The sequence below is a fragment of the Solea senegalensis genome, linkage group LG19 (genome assembly GCF_019176455.1).
Source record: "Solea senegalensis isolate Sse05_10M linkage group LG19, IFAPA_SoseM_1, whole genome shotgun sequence".
NCBI lineage: Eukaryota > Metazoa > Chordata > Actinopteri > Pleuronectiformes > Soleidae > Solea > Solea senegalensis.
Window position 1 is genome coordinate 18,888,623 of NC_058038.1, and position 16,819 is coordinate 18,905,441.

At 44.0% G+C, this 16,819-nt stretch overlaps 2 protein-coding genes across 3 annotated transcripts in view; one reads left to right on the forward strand and one right to left on the reverse strand.

The window, feature by feature from the left end:
• Window positions 1-21: 21 nt before the first annotated feature.
• LOC122785910 lies at window positions 22-5,955 on the forward strand. 2 transcript variants are annotated; one of them, XM_044051922.1, is made up of 4 exons: window positions 22-495; window positions 1,323-1,405; window positions 4,737-4,819; window positions 5,204-5,955. In XM_044051922.1, exons 1-4 carry the CDS (start codon window positions 416-418, stop codon window positions 5,600-5,602), a joined length of 645 nt encoding a protein of 214 aa, XP_043907857.1. In that variant the 5' UTR covers window positions 22-415; the 3' UTR covers window positions 5,603-5,955. The 2 variants fall into 2 exon arrangements, with proteins under 2 accessions (XP_043907857.1, XP_043907858.1); XM_044051923.1 differs by having other exon boundaries at window positions 5,207-5,955.
• Window positions 5,956-10,821: 4,866 nt separating this feature from the next.
• stx1b (syntaxin 1B) overlaps window positions 10,822-16,819 on the reverse strand; it is a 17,979-nt gene continuing 11,981 nt past the window's right edge. The window contains exons 7-10 of the mRNA XM_044051921.1: window positions 16,330-16,403; window positions 15,758-15,895; window positions 15,561-15,671; window positions 10,822-14,888 (exon numbers count right to left, since the gene is read on the reverse strand). Of these exons, the coding sequence (XP_043907856.1) occupies window positions 14,808-14,888; window positions 15,561-15,671; window positions 15,758-15,895; window positions 16,330-16,403 (404 nt within the window). The 3' untranslated portion in view covers window positions 10,822-14,807. The remainder of the gene's footprint in view (window positions 14,889-15,560; window positions 15,672-15,757; window positions 15,896-16,329; window positions 16,404-16,819) is intronic.

A 16,819-nucleotide genomic window follows, 5' to 3' on the forward strand; every position in this document is an offset into this window, starting at 1 on the left:
ATATTTACAACATTTTTGTTAACATCCGTTATGTTATTCGTAACATCAATTACGTTTGTTAACATTTGTAGTATTTTTAGTAGTACTTCATTTTGGGTACATGATGTTTTTAATTTTCAGAATTTTTTAACGTTAATGACGCAATTGGTTAATTCAGAAAACAAAAAATAGTTACAAAAAAACTTAGTGTCTGTAACAATAGTTAAACTTACATCTTCTCAGTCATGATTTTTTGTTTTTCTTCCTCACATTAAAATTGACTCGATAACGAGGACGTTTGTCTCACAAGTTTTAATTCATATAAAAGCAGCACCACTGGAGACATCACATGAAGGTCTACCGGAGACGAGACATCACATGAAGGTCCACCAGAGACGAGACATCACATGAAGGTCCACCAGAGACGAGACATCACATGAAGGTCCACCAGAGACGCCCACCGCTGTCCAGAAGAACGTCGTCTGCCTCCAACGATAAGAACTTTCTTGATTTTTCGTACGTGAACAAACTTGACTTCACGTCTGTGACGTGTGAGTTTTTGATCCAAGTTTAATTTCACGTAACTTTCTAACGTTTAGTGATAAATTAAGTGTTTATTTAAACATTTCCTGTGATTATGAGAATTATTAAATAACAATATTACATTTGTAAATATTTTATCTTTGTTGTTTTTCCCCTCATAAGAAAATGAGTTCCTGGAGATTTTATGACGATATCAGTGATGATGTCAGGGTTCCCACAAGTCCTTGAAAGTTTTTTAAAAATGTCCCTAAATAGACGTGGGTCCTTGAAAGTGTTGTAAAAAGTGAAGTTAATGTTTAGGTAAATGTCTCCCTTGTTTGTTATGACGCCACCTACTGTTCACGCCCTGCGTTGCTCGATGTACGTCGACGAAGCCGACACAGGACAGACGTGGAGACATCATCGGTAGGACGGTGTTGTGGACTCTGTCCACCGTCTCTCTGTCCACCGTTGTCGTGAGATACCGTGCAGACCAATGAGCGAGTAAAGTTAAGAAAGTGATGATCATAAGACAAAGACCAAGAAGTTCTCCTCCATCTAAACGAAATACAGGGCTTTATTTCAGATTTTCGACTCACAAGCGCCCCCACAGCTGCTGAGTGTAACTGCACTGTGGACGGATCCGCACAACGCTGCAGAAAACAATGATGTCACCTGACAAGGTTCAGTCATTTGTTTCCAGGAATGAGAACTTCAGGATCCTGCTTTTATCACAGCTATAATGAGCAGTTTATTCAAAGGAAATAACTTAGGGTGTGACAGTGTTAGAATCCTTCACAGCATGGTTTCTTTCTCCTCAGCACGACGACAGCATCAGCACAGACACTTGGTTCACTGCAGGGGGCGCTGCAGGGCCAGATCCCGGAGCCTGCGGTTGCTGAAGGTGAGTCGACTTCACAAAAATGCCTTTTTGTTTTTACTCCTCTTTTTTATCACTATGATAATTATTTAATATCAATATTGAATATTAACGTGCTAGCTGTGATGTATTTATAAACTTTATAAACTTATTGATTTTAAGAAACAGGATGTAGTTTTTATTCAGGAAATGATGATGAAAATGAAAGAGTTAAGTCTGTTAATGTTGCTTTTTAACAAAACTCTTAATGCTCATGTTCAAATGAGATTTTTAGACATTTTATGTCCACTTCATCACACGGAGCCTCAGATAAGCAGCACATGTTCACTACAGCTCTTTTATTAGCGCATGCTTTTAGAGGCTTTTAAATATTTCTGGGACAAGAAATCCACTTTTATTTCTTTAAAGCAGCACTGGAACTTCCAAGTACGTTACCAGGTCTCTTCAGGACTCAGAGGACCTAGAGACCGAGACTTGACAGACTCTACAGGAGAACAAGGGCATTTTGAAGCCCTTAAAACCTGCTGGCTGTCACAGCACAGGGGGCGCTGGTGCAGCCTTGGCGCTCCATCCCAGTTATCTTCAGCCTGGAGAGAAGAAACATCAAGAAGAAGATCATCCACTCACTACGTGCTGAAGATGCTTCTTCACACTCAACAGGACCAGACACAAACCTTTATAAAGACGTTTGTGGATCAGCTGTGGACTGTTTTTCTTCAAAACACAGAACTCATGATCTTCCACAAGTCTTTCTGGTTGGTCCTTGGCGACGACATGCTGGAGGTTTTCCAGGACAACTACCACTGAGCTGCAGGAGACCTGGAATCACCTGCAGCTCTTAAAGCTGGAGAACAGTTTCATTGCTGTGTGGAGACGAGATCTGATCCAAATATCACATGTTTTAGACCTCTGTGGCTCATTAGGCTCAGACGCTGGTCTGAGTTCCATAAACCAGGAAAAACCTTTTGACCGGGTTGAACACCAGTACCTGTGGCAGGCCTCATATGATCCAGGTCTTAGACAAAGACACACAAGTGTGGACACAAAGACACAAAAGTGTGGACACAAAGACACTAACGTGTTGACACTTAACAATCCGTTTCTTTATTGTTTTTTTTTTCTTATCGTTTCAAACATTTCCGTCAGGGTTTGGCTTTTTTTTTTTCCAAGTTTTTATTTTAAATTAAAATTTTGACACACTTATAAAAGACAGCATCTGCATAGAGTTGTCATCTTAAAGATCCATGGGGGTGGGTAAGGTGAGATTGAGCGGGGGAATACTGGCACGTCACATGAACTAAACAGAACAGCCAACAGCAGTACGAGAGAGGGGGCGGGGCAAAGAAGGGGGAGGGGTTTCTGTGGGGGGGACAGATCGCTTTTACATTACGCTATGCACACATACACACACAAAAGAAAACGGGACACAAAGTTGCATTTCCCGTCAAAGTTGCTCTGAAATGTCGACGTCTCTGTCCGTGTTTGTTTTACCGTTTTCCAAATTATGGATTTTTTTTGCTCTTCCCGACGTTTGATTTCCCACGTTCCCTAAAAACAAGTGCGGTTGCTCCTGTGGTCGCGGTCGCCGGAGTTCCCGCCGGAGTTTTCCAGCCCGGATGCCTCCGCGTGAGAGAAGTTCAGCCCTTGTTTCTCGGAATATTGCACACTTTGTTGTGTCAGGCCTGTGTGAGGCGGAGACCGAGGGCGACTCCGGGAGAACGACGTCGTTCCTCAAACCCTCTGATCGTCTGAGCAGGAGGAAACTGCGAGGTCACTTCCTGTCCAGACGTTCAGACTTCCTGTCCAACCTCTGCCACGTCGACGCTTCTGAGAAACGGAACAAAGAACCAACGACGGACGCACAAACACGGGAAGTTTCAACACTGGTCTGCGAAGTTTGTCATGTGGGCGGGGACATCTGAACTCGACTCAAACAGAGAGAGAGAGTTTGGAAACCGCTAACAGGGCTCCTGAGGTGATCGGGGGTGTGGCCTGGAGACGGGGTTATTTTACCTAATATGGAGGGAAGCACTTTCATCAGAGGAGCCAGTGGGCGGAGCCTCTGGAACTGGGATGATGGACGAGTGAGTGGTTGTAGCTGCGTTTAAAAACAAACAGAAAATCTTTTCTTTTATTCTGAAAAGACCAGAGTGATGACATCACATCCGCCACTGAAACGTCATGTGACGTGGGCGTGTCTTATGTGTGCTATGACAGCAGGTGTAAATCTCTCTCTCTCTAAACCACAAACAAAAAAAACAAAGCGTTGTCGAGATGATGGGGCGGAGCTTAGAGCGGACAGAGATGGGACAAGTGGACAACTTTGACAGGAATAAATATCTCAGTAGATTTTTATACATAGACATGCAAGTCATTTTTCTCTCTTTGAAGTTATTTACAATAATTACAGAACACAAAGAAACGTTTCAGCGAGCATTCAATATTCAATGTTTACTACTTTGATTGATGATAACATAACGTCGTCGTCGTCTTCTTCAGAATCGTTTGTGTGAAGCCGAACTTTCTCCCTCTGGGTTTTTGCAAATGTTTTACTGCATTTATTTGTCATTTATGGTAATAATAATAATCATAATCATGATAATTATGTGTTTATCTTACTTGCTATGGCACAGACCATGTGGGTGTGGTCTGTCTAATTTCACGTAACTTTCTAACGTTTAGTGATAAATTAAGTGTTTATTTAAACATTTCCTGTGATTATGAGAATTATTAAATAACAATATTACATTTGTAAATATTTTATCTTTGTTGTTTTTCCCCTCATAAGAAAATGAGTTCCTGGAGATTTTATGACGATGTCAGTGATGATGTCAGGGTTCCCACAAGTCCTTGAAAGTTTTTTTAAAATGTCCCTAAATAGACGTGGGTCCTTGAAAGTGTTGTAAAAAGTGAAGTTAATGTTTAGGTAAATGTCTCCCTTGTTTGTTATGACGCCACCTACTGTTCACGCCCTGCGTTGCTCGATGTACGTCGACGAAGCCGACACAGGACAGACGTGGAGACATCATCGGTAGGACGGTGTTGTGGACTCTGTCCACCGTTGTCGTGAGATACCGTGCAGACCAATGAGCGAGTAAAGTTAAGAAAGTGATGATCATAAGACAAAGACCAAGAAGTTCTCCTCCATCTAAACGAAATACAGGGCTTTATTTCAGATTTTCGACTCACGTTTCCACTGTTGAGTGTAACACTGTGGACGGATCCGACAACGCTGCAGAAAACAATGTCACCTGACAAGGTTCAGTCAGTCATTGTTTCACAGGTTTATTCAAAGGAAATAACTTAGGGTGTGACAGTGTTAGAATCCTTCACAGCATGGTTTCTTTCTCCTCAGCACGACGACAGCAGCAGCACAGACACTTGGTTCACTGCAGGGGGCGCTGCAGGGCCAGATCCCGGAGCCTGCGGTTGCTGAAGGTAAGTCGACTTCACAAAAATGCCTTTTTGTTTTTACTCCTCTTTTTTATCACTATGATAATTATTTAATATCAATATTGAATATTAACGTGCTAGCTGTGATGTATTTATAAACTTTATAAACTTATTGATTTTAAGAAACAGGATGTAGTTTTTATTCAGGAAATGATGATGAAAATGAAAGAGTTAAGTCTGTTAATGTTGCTTTTTAACAAAACTCTTAATGCTCATGTTCAAATGAGTTTTTTAGACATTTTATGTCCACTTCATCACACGGAGCCTCAGATAAGCAGCACATGTTCACTACAGCTCTTTTATTAGCGCATGCTTTTAGAGGCTTTTAAATATTTCTGGGACAAGAAATCCACTTTTATTTCTTTAAAGCAGCACTGGAACTTCCAAGTACGTTACCAGGTCTCTTCAGGACTCAGAGGACCTAGAGACCGAGACTTGACAGACTCTACAGGAGAACAAGGGCATTTTGAAGCCCTTAAAACCTGCTGGCTGTCACAGCACAGGGGGCGCTGGTGCAGCCTTGGCGCTCCATCCCAGTTATCTTCAGCCTGGAGAGAAGAAACATCAAGAAGAAGATCATCCACTCACTACGTGCTGAAGATGCTTCTTCACACTCAACAGGACCAGACACAAACCTTTATAAAGACGTTTGTGGATCAGCTGTGGACTGTTTTTCTTCAAAACACAGAACTCATGATCTTCCACAGGTCTTTCTGGTTGGTCCTTGGCGACGACATGCTGGAGGTTTTCCAGGACAACTACCACTGAGCTGCAGGAGACCTGGAATCACCTGCAGCTCTTAAAGCTGGAGAACAGTTTCATTGCTGTGTGGAGACGAGATCTGATCCAAATATCACATGTTTTAGACCTCTGTGGCTCATTAGGCTCAGACGCTGGTCTGAGTTCCATAAACCAGGAAAAACCTTTTGACCGGGTTGAACACCAGTACCTGTGGCAGGCCTCATATGATCCAGGTCTTAGACAAAGACACACAAGTGTGGACACAAAGACACAAAAGTGTGGACACAAAGACACTAACGTGTTGACACTTAACAATCCGTTTCTTTATTGTTTTTTTTTCTTATCGTTTCAAACATTTCCGCAGGGTTTGGCTTTTTTTTTTTCCAAGTTTTTATTTTAAATTAAAATTTTGACACAATTCTATAAAAAGACAGCATCTGCATAGAGTTGTCATCTTAAAAGATCCATGGGGTCGTGGGTAAGGTGAGGTGGGAGGGGGGAATACTGGCTCGTCACATGAACTAAACAGAACAGCCAACAGCCCAGTACGAGAGAGGGGGGGGCAAAAGAAGGGGAGGGTTTCTGTGGGGGGGGACAGATGCTTTTACATTACGCCATGCACACATACACACACAAAAAGAAAACGGACACAAAGTTGCATTTCCCGTCAAAGTTGCTCTGAAATGTCGGCGTCTCTCGTGTTGTTTACCGTTTTTCCAAATTATGGATTTTTGCTCTTCCCGCGTTTGATTTCCCGCGTTCCTAAAACAAGTGCGTTGCTCCTGTGGTCGCGCCCGGTGGCCACGGAGTTCCCGCCTCGGAGTTTTCCAGCCCGGATGCCTCAGCGTGAAGTTCAGCCCTTGTTCGAATATTGCACACTTTGTTGTGTCGGCCTGTGTGGCGGAGACCCGGTGGGCGCACTCCGGAGAACGACGCGTTCTCAAACCCTCTGATCGTCCTGAGCAGGAGTGAAACTGCTAGGTCACTTCCTGTCCAGACGTTCAGACTTCTGTCCAACCTCTGCCCGCGTCGGCGGCTACTGAGAAACGGAACAAAGAACCAGCGGACGGGGCGCACAAACACGGGAAGTTTCAGCACTGGTCTCGCGAAGTTTGTCGTGTGGGGGGACATCTGAACTCGACTCAAACAGAGAGAGAGAGAGTTTGGAAAGCCGCTAACAGGGTTACTCCTGAGGTGATCGGGGTGTGGCCTGGAGATGCGGGGTTATTTTTACCTAATATGGAGGAAGCACTTTCATCAGAGGAGCCAGTGGGCGGAGCCTCTGGAACTGGATGATGGGCGAGTGGTTAGGGCGCTTTAAAACAAACAGAAAATCTTTCTTTTATTCTGAAAAGACCAGAGATGACATCACATCCGCCACTGAAACGTCCATGTGACGCGTGGCGTCTTATGTGTGCTATGACAGCAGGTGTAAATCTCTCTCTCTCTCTAAACCACAAACAAAAACAAAGCGTTGTCGAGATGATGGGGCGGAGCTTAGAGCGGACAGAGATGGGACAAGTGGACAACTTTGACGGGAATAAATATCTCAGTAGATTTTTTTATACATAGACATGCAAGTCATTTTCTCTCTTTGAAGTTATTACAATAATTACAGAACACAAAGAAGTTTCATGCCGAGCATTCAATATTCAATGTTTACTACTTTGATTGATGATAACGTCATTGCGTCTTCTTCAGAATCGTTTGTGTGAAGCCGAACTTTCTCCCTCTGGGTTTTGCAAATGTTTTACTGCATTTATTTGTCATTTATGGTAATAATAATAATCATAATCATGATAATTATGTGTTTATCTTACTTGCTATGGCACAGACCATGTGGGTGTGGTCTGTCTAATTTCACGTAACTTTCCTAGCGTTTAGTGATAAATTAAGTGTTTATTTAAACATTTCCTGTGATTATGAGAATTATTAAATAACAATATTACATTTGTAAATATTTTATCTTTGTTGTTTTTTCCCCTCATAAAATGAGTTCCTGGAGATTTTACGCGATGTCAGTGATGATGTCAGGTTCTACAAGTCCTTGAAAGTTTTTTAAAATGTCCCTAAATAGGCGTGGGTCCTTGAAAGTGTTGTAAAAAGTGAAGTTAATGTTTGGGTAAATGTCTCCCTTGTTTTGTTATGACGCCACCTACTGTTCACGCCCTCGGCAAGATGTCGAAGGCGGCCGACGGCCGGTATGGACAGGCGTGGACATCATCGGGTAGGGGCGGTGTTGTGGACTCTGTCCACCGTTGTTGAGATACCGTGCAGACCAATGAGCCAGTAAAGTTAAGAAAGTGATGATCATAAGACAAAGACCAAGAAGTTCTCCTCCATCTAAGCGAAATACAGGGCTTTATTTCAGATTTTCGACTCACGTTTCCACTGTTGAGTGTAACACTGTGGACGGATCCGACAACGCTGCAGAAAACAATGTCACCTGACAAGGTTCAGTCAGTCATTGTTTCACAGCTATAATGAGCAGTTTTATTCAAAGGAAATAACTTAGGGGTGTGACATAGTGTTAGAATCCTTCACAGCATGGTTTCTTTCTCCTCAGCACGACGTTACAGCAGCAGCACAGACACTTGGTTCACTGCAGGCCGCGTGGCCAGATCCCGGAGCCTGCGCTTGGGTTGCTGAAGGTAGTCGACTTCACAAAAATGCCTTTTGTTTTTACTCCTCTTTTATCACTATGATAATTGGTAATATCAATATTGAATATTAACGTGCTAGCTGTGATGTGGTATTTATAAACTTTTTAAACTTATTGATTTTAAGAAACAGGATGTAGTTTTTATTCAGGAAATGATGATGAAAATGAAAGAGTTAAGTCTGTTAATGTTGCTTTTAACAAAACTCTTAATGCTCATGTTCAAATGAGTTTTTAGACATTTTATGTCCACTTCATCACACGGAGCCTCTAAGCAGCACATGTTCACTACAGCTCTTTTATTAGCGCATGCTTTTAGAGGCTTTTAAATATTTCTGGGACAAAATCCACTTTTATTTCTTTAAAGCAGCACTGGAACTTCCAAGTCAAGTTACCAGGTCTCTTCAGGACTCAGAGGACCTAGGGACCGAGACTTGACTTGAGACTCTACAGGGAGAACAAGGGCATTTTGAAGCCCTTAAAACCTGCTGGCTGTCACAGCACAGGGGCGCTTGGTGCAGCCTTGCTCCATCCCAGTTATCTTCAGCCTGGAGAGAAGAAACATCAAGAAGAAGATCATCCACTCACGCTGAAGATGCTTCTTCACACTCAACACAGGACCAGACACAAACCTTTATAAAGCGTTTTGTGGATCAGCTGTGGACTGTTTTTCTTCAAAACACAGAACTCTGATCTTCCACAGGTCTTTCTGGTTGGTCCTTGGCGGCGACATGCTGGAGGTTTTCAGGACAGTTCACCACTGAGCTGCAGGAGACCTGGAATCACCTGCAGCTCTTAAAGCTGAGAACAGTTTCATTGCTGTGTGGAGACGACCTGGTCCAAATATCACATGTTTTAGACCTCTGTGGCTCATTAGGCCAGGCTGGTCTTAGTTCCATAAACCAGGGAAAAACCTTTGGCCGGGTTGAACACCAGTACCTGGCAGGCCTCATATGATCCAGGTCTTATACAAAGACACACAAGTGTGGACACAAAGACACAAAAGTGTGGGATGACAAAAGACACCAACGCGTGTTGACACCCTAACAACCGTTTCTTTATTGTTTTTTTTTTTATCGCTTCAAACATTTCCGTCAGGGTTTGGCTTTTTCCAAGTTTTTATTTTTAAATTAAATTTTGACACACTTATAAAAGACAAGCATCTGCTAGAGTTGTCTGGGGCATCTTAAAGATCCATGGGGGGGGTAGGCGGGAGCGGGGAATACTGGCACGTCCATGAACTAAACAGGGCAGCCAACAGCAGTACGAGGAAAGAGAGGGGGCGGGCAAAGAAGGAGGGGCTTTCTGGGGGGGCGATCGCTTTACATACGCTATGCACATACACACACAAAAGCGGACACAAAGTTGCATTTCCCAAAGTTGCTCTGGAAATGTCGGCGTCTGTCCGCAGTGTTTGTTTTACGTTTTCCAAATTATGGATTTTTTGCTCTTCCCGTTTGATTTCCCACGTTCCTCAAAAACAAGTCACGGTTGCTCCTGTGGTGCCGGCGGTTCGCCGGAGTTTCCAGCCGGATGCCTCCGCTGAGAAAGTTCAGCCCTTGTTTTCGATTGCACACTTTGTTGTGAGCCAGGCCTGTGTGAGGCGGAGGCGACTCCGGAGAACGGCGCCGTTCCTCAAAACCCTCTGATCGTCTGAGCAGGAGTGAAACCGCTGCAGGTCACTTCCCAGGCGTTCCAGACTTCCTGTCCAACCTCTGCCACGTCGGCGCTTCAGAAAGCGGAACAAAAGAACCAACGACGGGCGACAAAACGGGAAGTTTCAACACTGGTCTGCCATGTTTGTCATGTGGTGAGGGCATCTGAAACTCGACTCAAACAGAGAGTTTGGGGAAACCGCTAACAGGGCTCCTGAGGTGATCGGGGTGGCCTGGAGACGGGGGTTATTTTACCTAATATGGAGGGAAGCACTTATCAGAGGAGCCAGTGGAGCCTCTGGAACTGGGATGATGGACGAGTGAGGGTTGTTCAGAAGGCGCTTTAAAACAAACAGAAAATCTTTTCTTTATTTCTGAAAAGACCAGAGTGATGACATCACATCCGCCACTGAAAACGTCATGTGGCGGGTGTCTTATGTGCTATGACAGCAGGTGTAAATCTCTCTCTCTCTCTAAACCACAAACAAAAAAAAATAAAGCGTTGTCGAGATGATGGGGCGGAGCTTAGGAGGACAGAGATGGGACAAGTGGACAACCCTTTTGGACAGGAATAAATATCTCAGTTTTTATACATAGACATGCAAGTCATTTTTTCTCTCTTTGAAGTTATTTAATAATTACAGAACACAAAGAAACGCTTCAGCTTAGCATTCAATATTCAATGTTTACTACTTTGATTGATGATAACATAACGTCGTTGCCAGTTTTCTTCAGAATCGTTTGTGTGAAGCGAACTTTCTCCCTGGGTTTTAAAATGTTTTACTGCATTTATTTGTCATTTATGGTAATAATAATAATCATAATCATGATAATTATGTGTTTATCTTACTTGTGGCACAGACCATGTGTGGGTGTGGTCTGTCTCCATGGCCCCACCCCTGACATGGCCCGACCCACCCCCCCCCCCCACTGGGGAAAAACACTGATACAAACCAAACACTGTCTCGTTACGATGAGAGAGCAGAAAGATGTGGGCGGAGCTTCATTGTGACAAGCACCGAGCTCCGCCCACCGCAGTGAAGCGGGTTTTGGTTTGTGAGAATTTTTTTTTTTCAGGAAGACAAAAATCATCGTTAAGTTTTACCGTCCGACAGGCGACGGACAAAAATATCGCAAACGGACGAATTCTGCATCTGCTGCGTACAAACATGGAAGACTGTGTGTGTGTGTGTGTGTGTGTGAGACAACACACATGCTAACAGCTAACGACAGGTCAACTCCACCCACACACACACACACACACAGTAGTGATGTAAAAAAGGTGGCTAAACTAATGCAGCTAATTTACTAGCATCACACTGTGTTCATCATTAGCATTAACAACGAAAAGATAAAAGATTAAAATAATAATTTGATCACAAACACATTAACTAATTAGGGGGCAGAGCTTTGAACCCAGGGCTGATGGGTGGGAGGGGCTAAGATGTGTCAGTCAGTGCTGCAGAGAGCATTCCTCCTGTGTGTGAACGTGTGAGGGGGCGGAGCCACGGTTCCAGGGTTGTAATTTCATGAATCTGCGTCACGTTTTTCTGACATCCAGACTAAAGGAAAAGTGGGGGCAGAGCCAGACATTGTTTGTTTGTGGTGTGACAGACGGACATGTGGTCCGGGCTGGTGGTGGGCGGGGCTGGTGATGTGGGGGCTTTCATAGATTTTATGGTTACATTAGCATTGAATGTTTTTATATATTTTTTAATTTTCAACATGAACTCTGTAAACTCGATTTGTGTTGTGCTCTTTGATATTAGCGGCAAACACTTGAGGGGCGGAGCTAAAAACGCTTTGGTTTGAATTTCAATAAATATAATAATAATAATAATAATAACAGTGATCGTGGCGTCAATAAATACATCGGCTTGATTCTCTTTCCTTTAAAAAAAGAAAACAAATCAAGTAGAATTCGTCAAACACGCACACACACACACAAGAAAGGCCAGTGGAGTGCTAACGATACGTTAGCCTCCAGCTCTTCACACTCACAATAATCAAAGTTGAGGGGGCGGGGAAAGCAGTGGGCGTGGTGTAAATCGGCGTCTTTCACGTTTAAATGTTGAACAAAACACTGTTACAGAGGACACTAGCGCCACCGTGAGGTCTGAAATGAAATCACATCAAAGTCCGATGAGCGTAAAGTGCACGACAATGAGGGTCAAAGGTCGCAGTTACAAAAACACACCATCATGCAAACTCCACAACGCTTTTGCATGCCTTTTTAAATATTATTATTATTTTTATTACACACAGCGGGGTGGGCGGGGCCAGATTCCCAATCCTCAACATCATCCTCATCTTTTTTTACAAACAACTAAAGGAAGCGAAGACAGAATGGGCGGGGACTGAGCGAACACTCGGACAAACTTCGGAACGCTAATGTGCGTGGTTTCTGTCCCTGGGGGAAGGCGTGGGCGGGGCCTGATGGACGGACATACAGAGCAGAAAACAAAAAACACACAAATGGCTGGTGCTACGACAGCATCGTCACAAACCACTGTGATATCACCATGACAACCGTCGACATGTTGAACTACAGACGCAAACAATGACGACGTGGAAGTTCTTTTTTCTCGTGGGAAATGTACAACAAGAGAAGTCGGGTTTTTTACGTCATGTTTGTACAAAATAGCACAGAGCGATTAACACGGACCACGACACGACATTGACATATTACGAGCTCGCTCCAGTTTATCGTTGCCATGGTTACTGCATAAAAAATTGAGTTGTTTTCGTCGTACGGACTTTGATTTGTTCGATTAACTTCAGAGAACTAAAACCTTCACCTGTACAGCCGCTAACAGTACCTGTATGTGGACAAGTTTGCTGGCTGACAGGTTAACATTAGGCTAATATTAGACTAACGTGAGGCTAACATTAGGCTGATATTAGACTAACGTGAGGCTAACATTAGGCTGATATTAGGCTACAATTAGCCTAATATTAGGCTAACGTGAAGCTAACATTAGCCTGATATTAGGCTAACAGAACCTTCCAGACTTACAGAATGTTCTATTGTTTGACAAAATAGCATTGTGTCATTTATTCAACAACAGAATCTGAACACAGTGCGTTAACTCATAAACTACACACTGACATTATTGCTTTGGGCGTAGCATTGACTCGTTTAAGGTTGTTGTTGTCGTGCTGACAGTGACTGTGGTGTGTGTGGCGATGAATCACAGGCTGGAGTTATCTAAAGAGGTTTTGAACTCCCATGAAGGGATCTGTGGGGGTCACTGAACTATAACCAAAAAACATTATTTTAATCATTATTATATATTATTTTAATCACAAGTGTGTGTGTGTGTGTGTGTGTGTGTCTGTCTATTTATGTCGGCCTTAGTTTGACGTTGGTTATCACAAACCCCCACAAAGTTCAGATTTTTCAGAACGCAAACCCTCAACAAGTGGATGAACCTCCATGTAACACACACACACACGCACAGGTCAGTTAGCTTCATTGAAATTTTCATAATTCAACATAATGCTAACGAGTTATTTGCTTTGTGTATATTGCTACGTTTCATGGCTGTTACTTTAAATAGTTTGACAAATATAATCTCACAAGCTCCATATTAGCCTGTAAAATAATACAAATAAAGTCAGGACCTAGTAGGCTAAAGTTAGCTTGATGTACAGATTTATGTTTTGTCGAAGGGTCATGGGTCAAGAATGATAATGAACAGACACTCTGAGACAACATCGAACATCAAAAATGTCTCCAACAAGAAGCAGCTTCTACACAATCTACACACAACACCAGCTAACACCAGCTAACACTGGCTAACATCACTAAAACCAGCTAACACCAGCCAACACTGGCTAACCTCACCAAAACCAGCTAATACCAGCTATCACCGGCTAACATCACCAAAACCAGCTAATACTAGCTAACATCAGCTAATATTGGCTAACACCAGCTAATACTAGCTAACATCAGGTCGTGTGTGTGTCTCTCACACTCTCTCACACACACGGCTGAAAAATGAAACACATGCACTAAAACAGCAGAGAAACAACCAAGTGACAAACACGCGTTCATTAGTCATGTGACCAGAGCTCCTCCTATTCTACACTTTTTCCCCTTTTTTTTTTTAGAATCTTCCGGAAGAACATTTGATGACGACACCGGTCTGCGCGTCAGCGTTGCCATGGCGATCTACGTGACGAAACACCGATCTGTGCTCCTCATTGGCTGGTTGTGTCAGGTCAGGTGGGAGGAGGCGGGACAGGTCGTCTTCCTCTGAGCTAAACTGCATAGATTGACTGTCTGACTCCGCCCACCATCCTTTAAACCCTCCTCCTGTCCCTGTTCTTTCCCTCCATTCACCTGTCAATCAAACCAGAGACCCCCTTTGCTCTTTGGTTGGATGGGTGTGACTCGATGGGGAGGAGGTTGTCATGGAAACCTGCCACCTGCTTTAACACAGTCCAGCGCTCCAGAACCTCAGAGCTAACAACACGGAGGCGTTTGATCCAATCACGTCAACGTGAAGGAAGGCCGGTTCTGGGACGTTGGCCCCGCCCGCAGAAGTCCCACCCACCCGCAGTCAGCGTCACTGTCCTCAGAGACTCCAGAAAAAAAACAAAAAAAGAAATGAAAGCTAAACAAACAAGTAAAAGCCGTTTGGAGATGTTGTGGTGAACAGGAAGTGAACCCACGTTAAATCGGAGATAAATATGCGATGTATTTACGTCGTCTATGATGTTGTTGTGTTTTTAACCCCAGCCGACCTCGCCGTGTTTCCTCGTGTCTGTGACTTCTAACTAATTAATTATCGGTCTTGCATTTGTGTTTCAAGTTTTTGTGTAGTTGTTGTTGTCGTTGTCGTCGGTGTTTTGTTTTCTCCGCTGGCGATTGGTCAGTCAGGTGTCTGTCATCAGCAGCAGGGGGCGCAGCGTCTTAGAAGCCCAGCGTGCCACCGATGGTTGATGCTAGGACCACGCCCAGGATGACGCAACAGATGATGATCATGATCTTCTTCTGCAGGGAGACAGGCAGAGAGAGAGAGAGAGAGAGAGAGACAGGCAGACAGACAGACAGACAGACAGGCAGGCAGAGAGAGAGACGGGCAGTTTATTTGTGTGTGGCTACATGAGGTAGACACTCTGACTGCACAGTGAGCGCCCCCTGCTGCTGAGAACCAGTCTGAGACTCTTTGAAAACATGGCTGCCACAATTATTTTAGCCACTTCACAAAATGTCTACGTCACATGATCACGTCTTAATCTCACTGTTAAACTGAACACACACACACACACACAGGAGCTGCTGGTCCTCTGCTGCCTCGTGTGGTCACTTTGTGTCACTGAGGTCAATCTGAACGTTGGATTTCAAACACTGAAGTGACAAAATAAGACATTTGAACTGAGTGATGGAGGCAGCTGTGTGTGTGTGTGTGTGTGTGTGTGTGTGTGGAAGAGTGAGTTCAGTTTAACAGTGAGAGACGTGATCATGTGACGTAGATTTGAGAGTCTTTTTATCAAGTTTTTCCTTGTGTCTCTGCAGGCGCCCATTTTGTGTTTGTGTCTCAAACACAAACACAAAATGGGCACCTGTGTGTTAGTATCTCCTGTGTGAGTGGTGAGTGAGGTGTGCGCGTGAGTGAGTGAGTGTGTGCGTGTGTGTGTGCATGCGTGTGTGTGTGTGATGTACCTTACGAGCCTGGCTCTGATATTTAACCGCCTTCTTAGTGTCAGACACAGCGCGCTCCACGTAGTCCACGGAGTGTTCAACGTTATACTCGATTCTGTCAATCATCTCTCCCTGAGAACACACACACAGATATGTTGGCGTTAAGTGTGACAACACACGCACACACACACGCACACGCACACGCACACACTCAGTACCTGGCTCTCCACCAGCATGGCCATGTCCACAAACATGTCGTGCAGTTCACGGATGCTGTTTTCCAGTTTGATGATCTCGGTGTGTCGGGTCTCGATCTCGTTCAGCGCCTGCTTTGTCATCTGAGAGTCCATTTTAATCTCGTAGGGGGTCATTTCACAGGGGCGGGGTCATTTCAGCACAAAACATAGAAAATATTTTCCATACAAAAGAAAAGAACCTGTGATGTCACTTCCTGTCGGCAGCAGGTTTCTGACTCACCTGCTGTTCACCTTTCACTGAGCTCCACTGAGACATCACAGGTGGGCGTGGTCTCGACCAGAGGAGCTGAGTGAAAGGTTCTGATTGGACGTGTCTGTGCTAACATTTGAGAGCTTTTGTTTTGAAGGAACAGATGAGAAAGTGAGATGACACCTTCAAAATAAAAGCTCCCACTGTGCACGGTTGCCCCCTCCCCCCCAATCATGTGACAAGGGCCGTATTCACCAGATGTGTCAGCGCACTCGTAGCCGCTCGGCATGGACAACGCTCAGTGATCATTATGGGATGCAGAGCGGCTCAGTGCGGTGCTTACATCATCAGTGAAGATGGCCAGCTTGCCGCTCTCCAACATGTCCTCCAGCTCCTCGTTGGTGGTGGTTCTTCCAGCTGCAGACACACACACACACACACACACATGCAACACACAGTGAGCCATGTGACCTCAGCACAAACCTTTCTATGTGTGTGTGTGTTACCTTCACATATTTATGTTGTATGTTTACAAAGTGAGGAAGTGCCTGATCTAAGCTATGTTGTTAGCATGTGTACTCATTGATTCAAGATATGTTGTTAGCATGTTTGAAGAGGAACTCACCGATCTAAGGCATTTTGTTAGCATGCATACTCACTGACCTAAGCTATGTTATTAGCATGTTTGAAATGAAACTCACTGATCTAAGCTATGCTGTTAGCATGTGTACCCACTAATCTCCAGTTGTATGTTATTAGCATGTGTACTCACTGATCTAAACTATGTTGTTAGCATGTTTTTAGCATGCTTAAAGAGGAACTCACTGATCTAA

What these genes read in the sequence shown, in the direction of transcription:
- LOC122785910 (XM_044051922.1), top strand. Translation starts at nt 416, where the DNA reads ATGAAGGTCCACCAGAGACGCCCACCGCTGTCCAGAAGAACGTCGTCT. An exon ending in GGAGCCTGCGGTTGCTGAAG is followed by an intron (nt 1,406 to 4,736) that starts GTGAGTCGACTT and finishes CTTTCTCCTCAG; the next exon opens with CACGACGACAGCAGCAGCAC. An exon ending in GGAGCCTGCGGTTGCTGAAG is followed by an intron (nt 4,820 to 5,203) that starts GTAAGTCGACTT and finishes ATTTCTTTAAAG; the next exon opens with CAGCACTGGAACTTCCAAGT.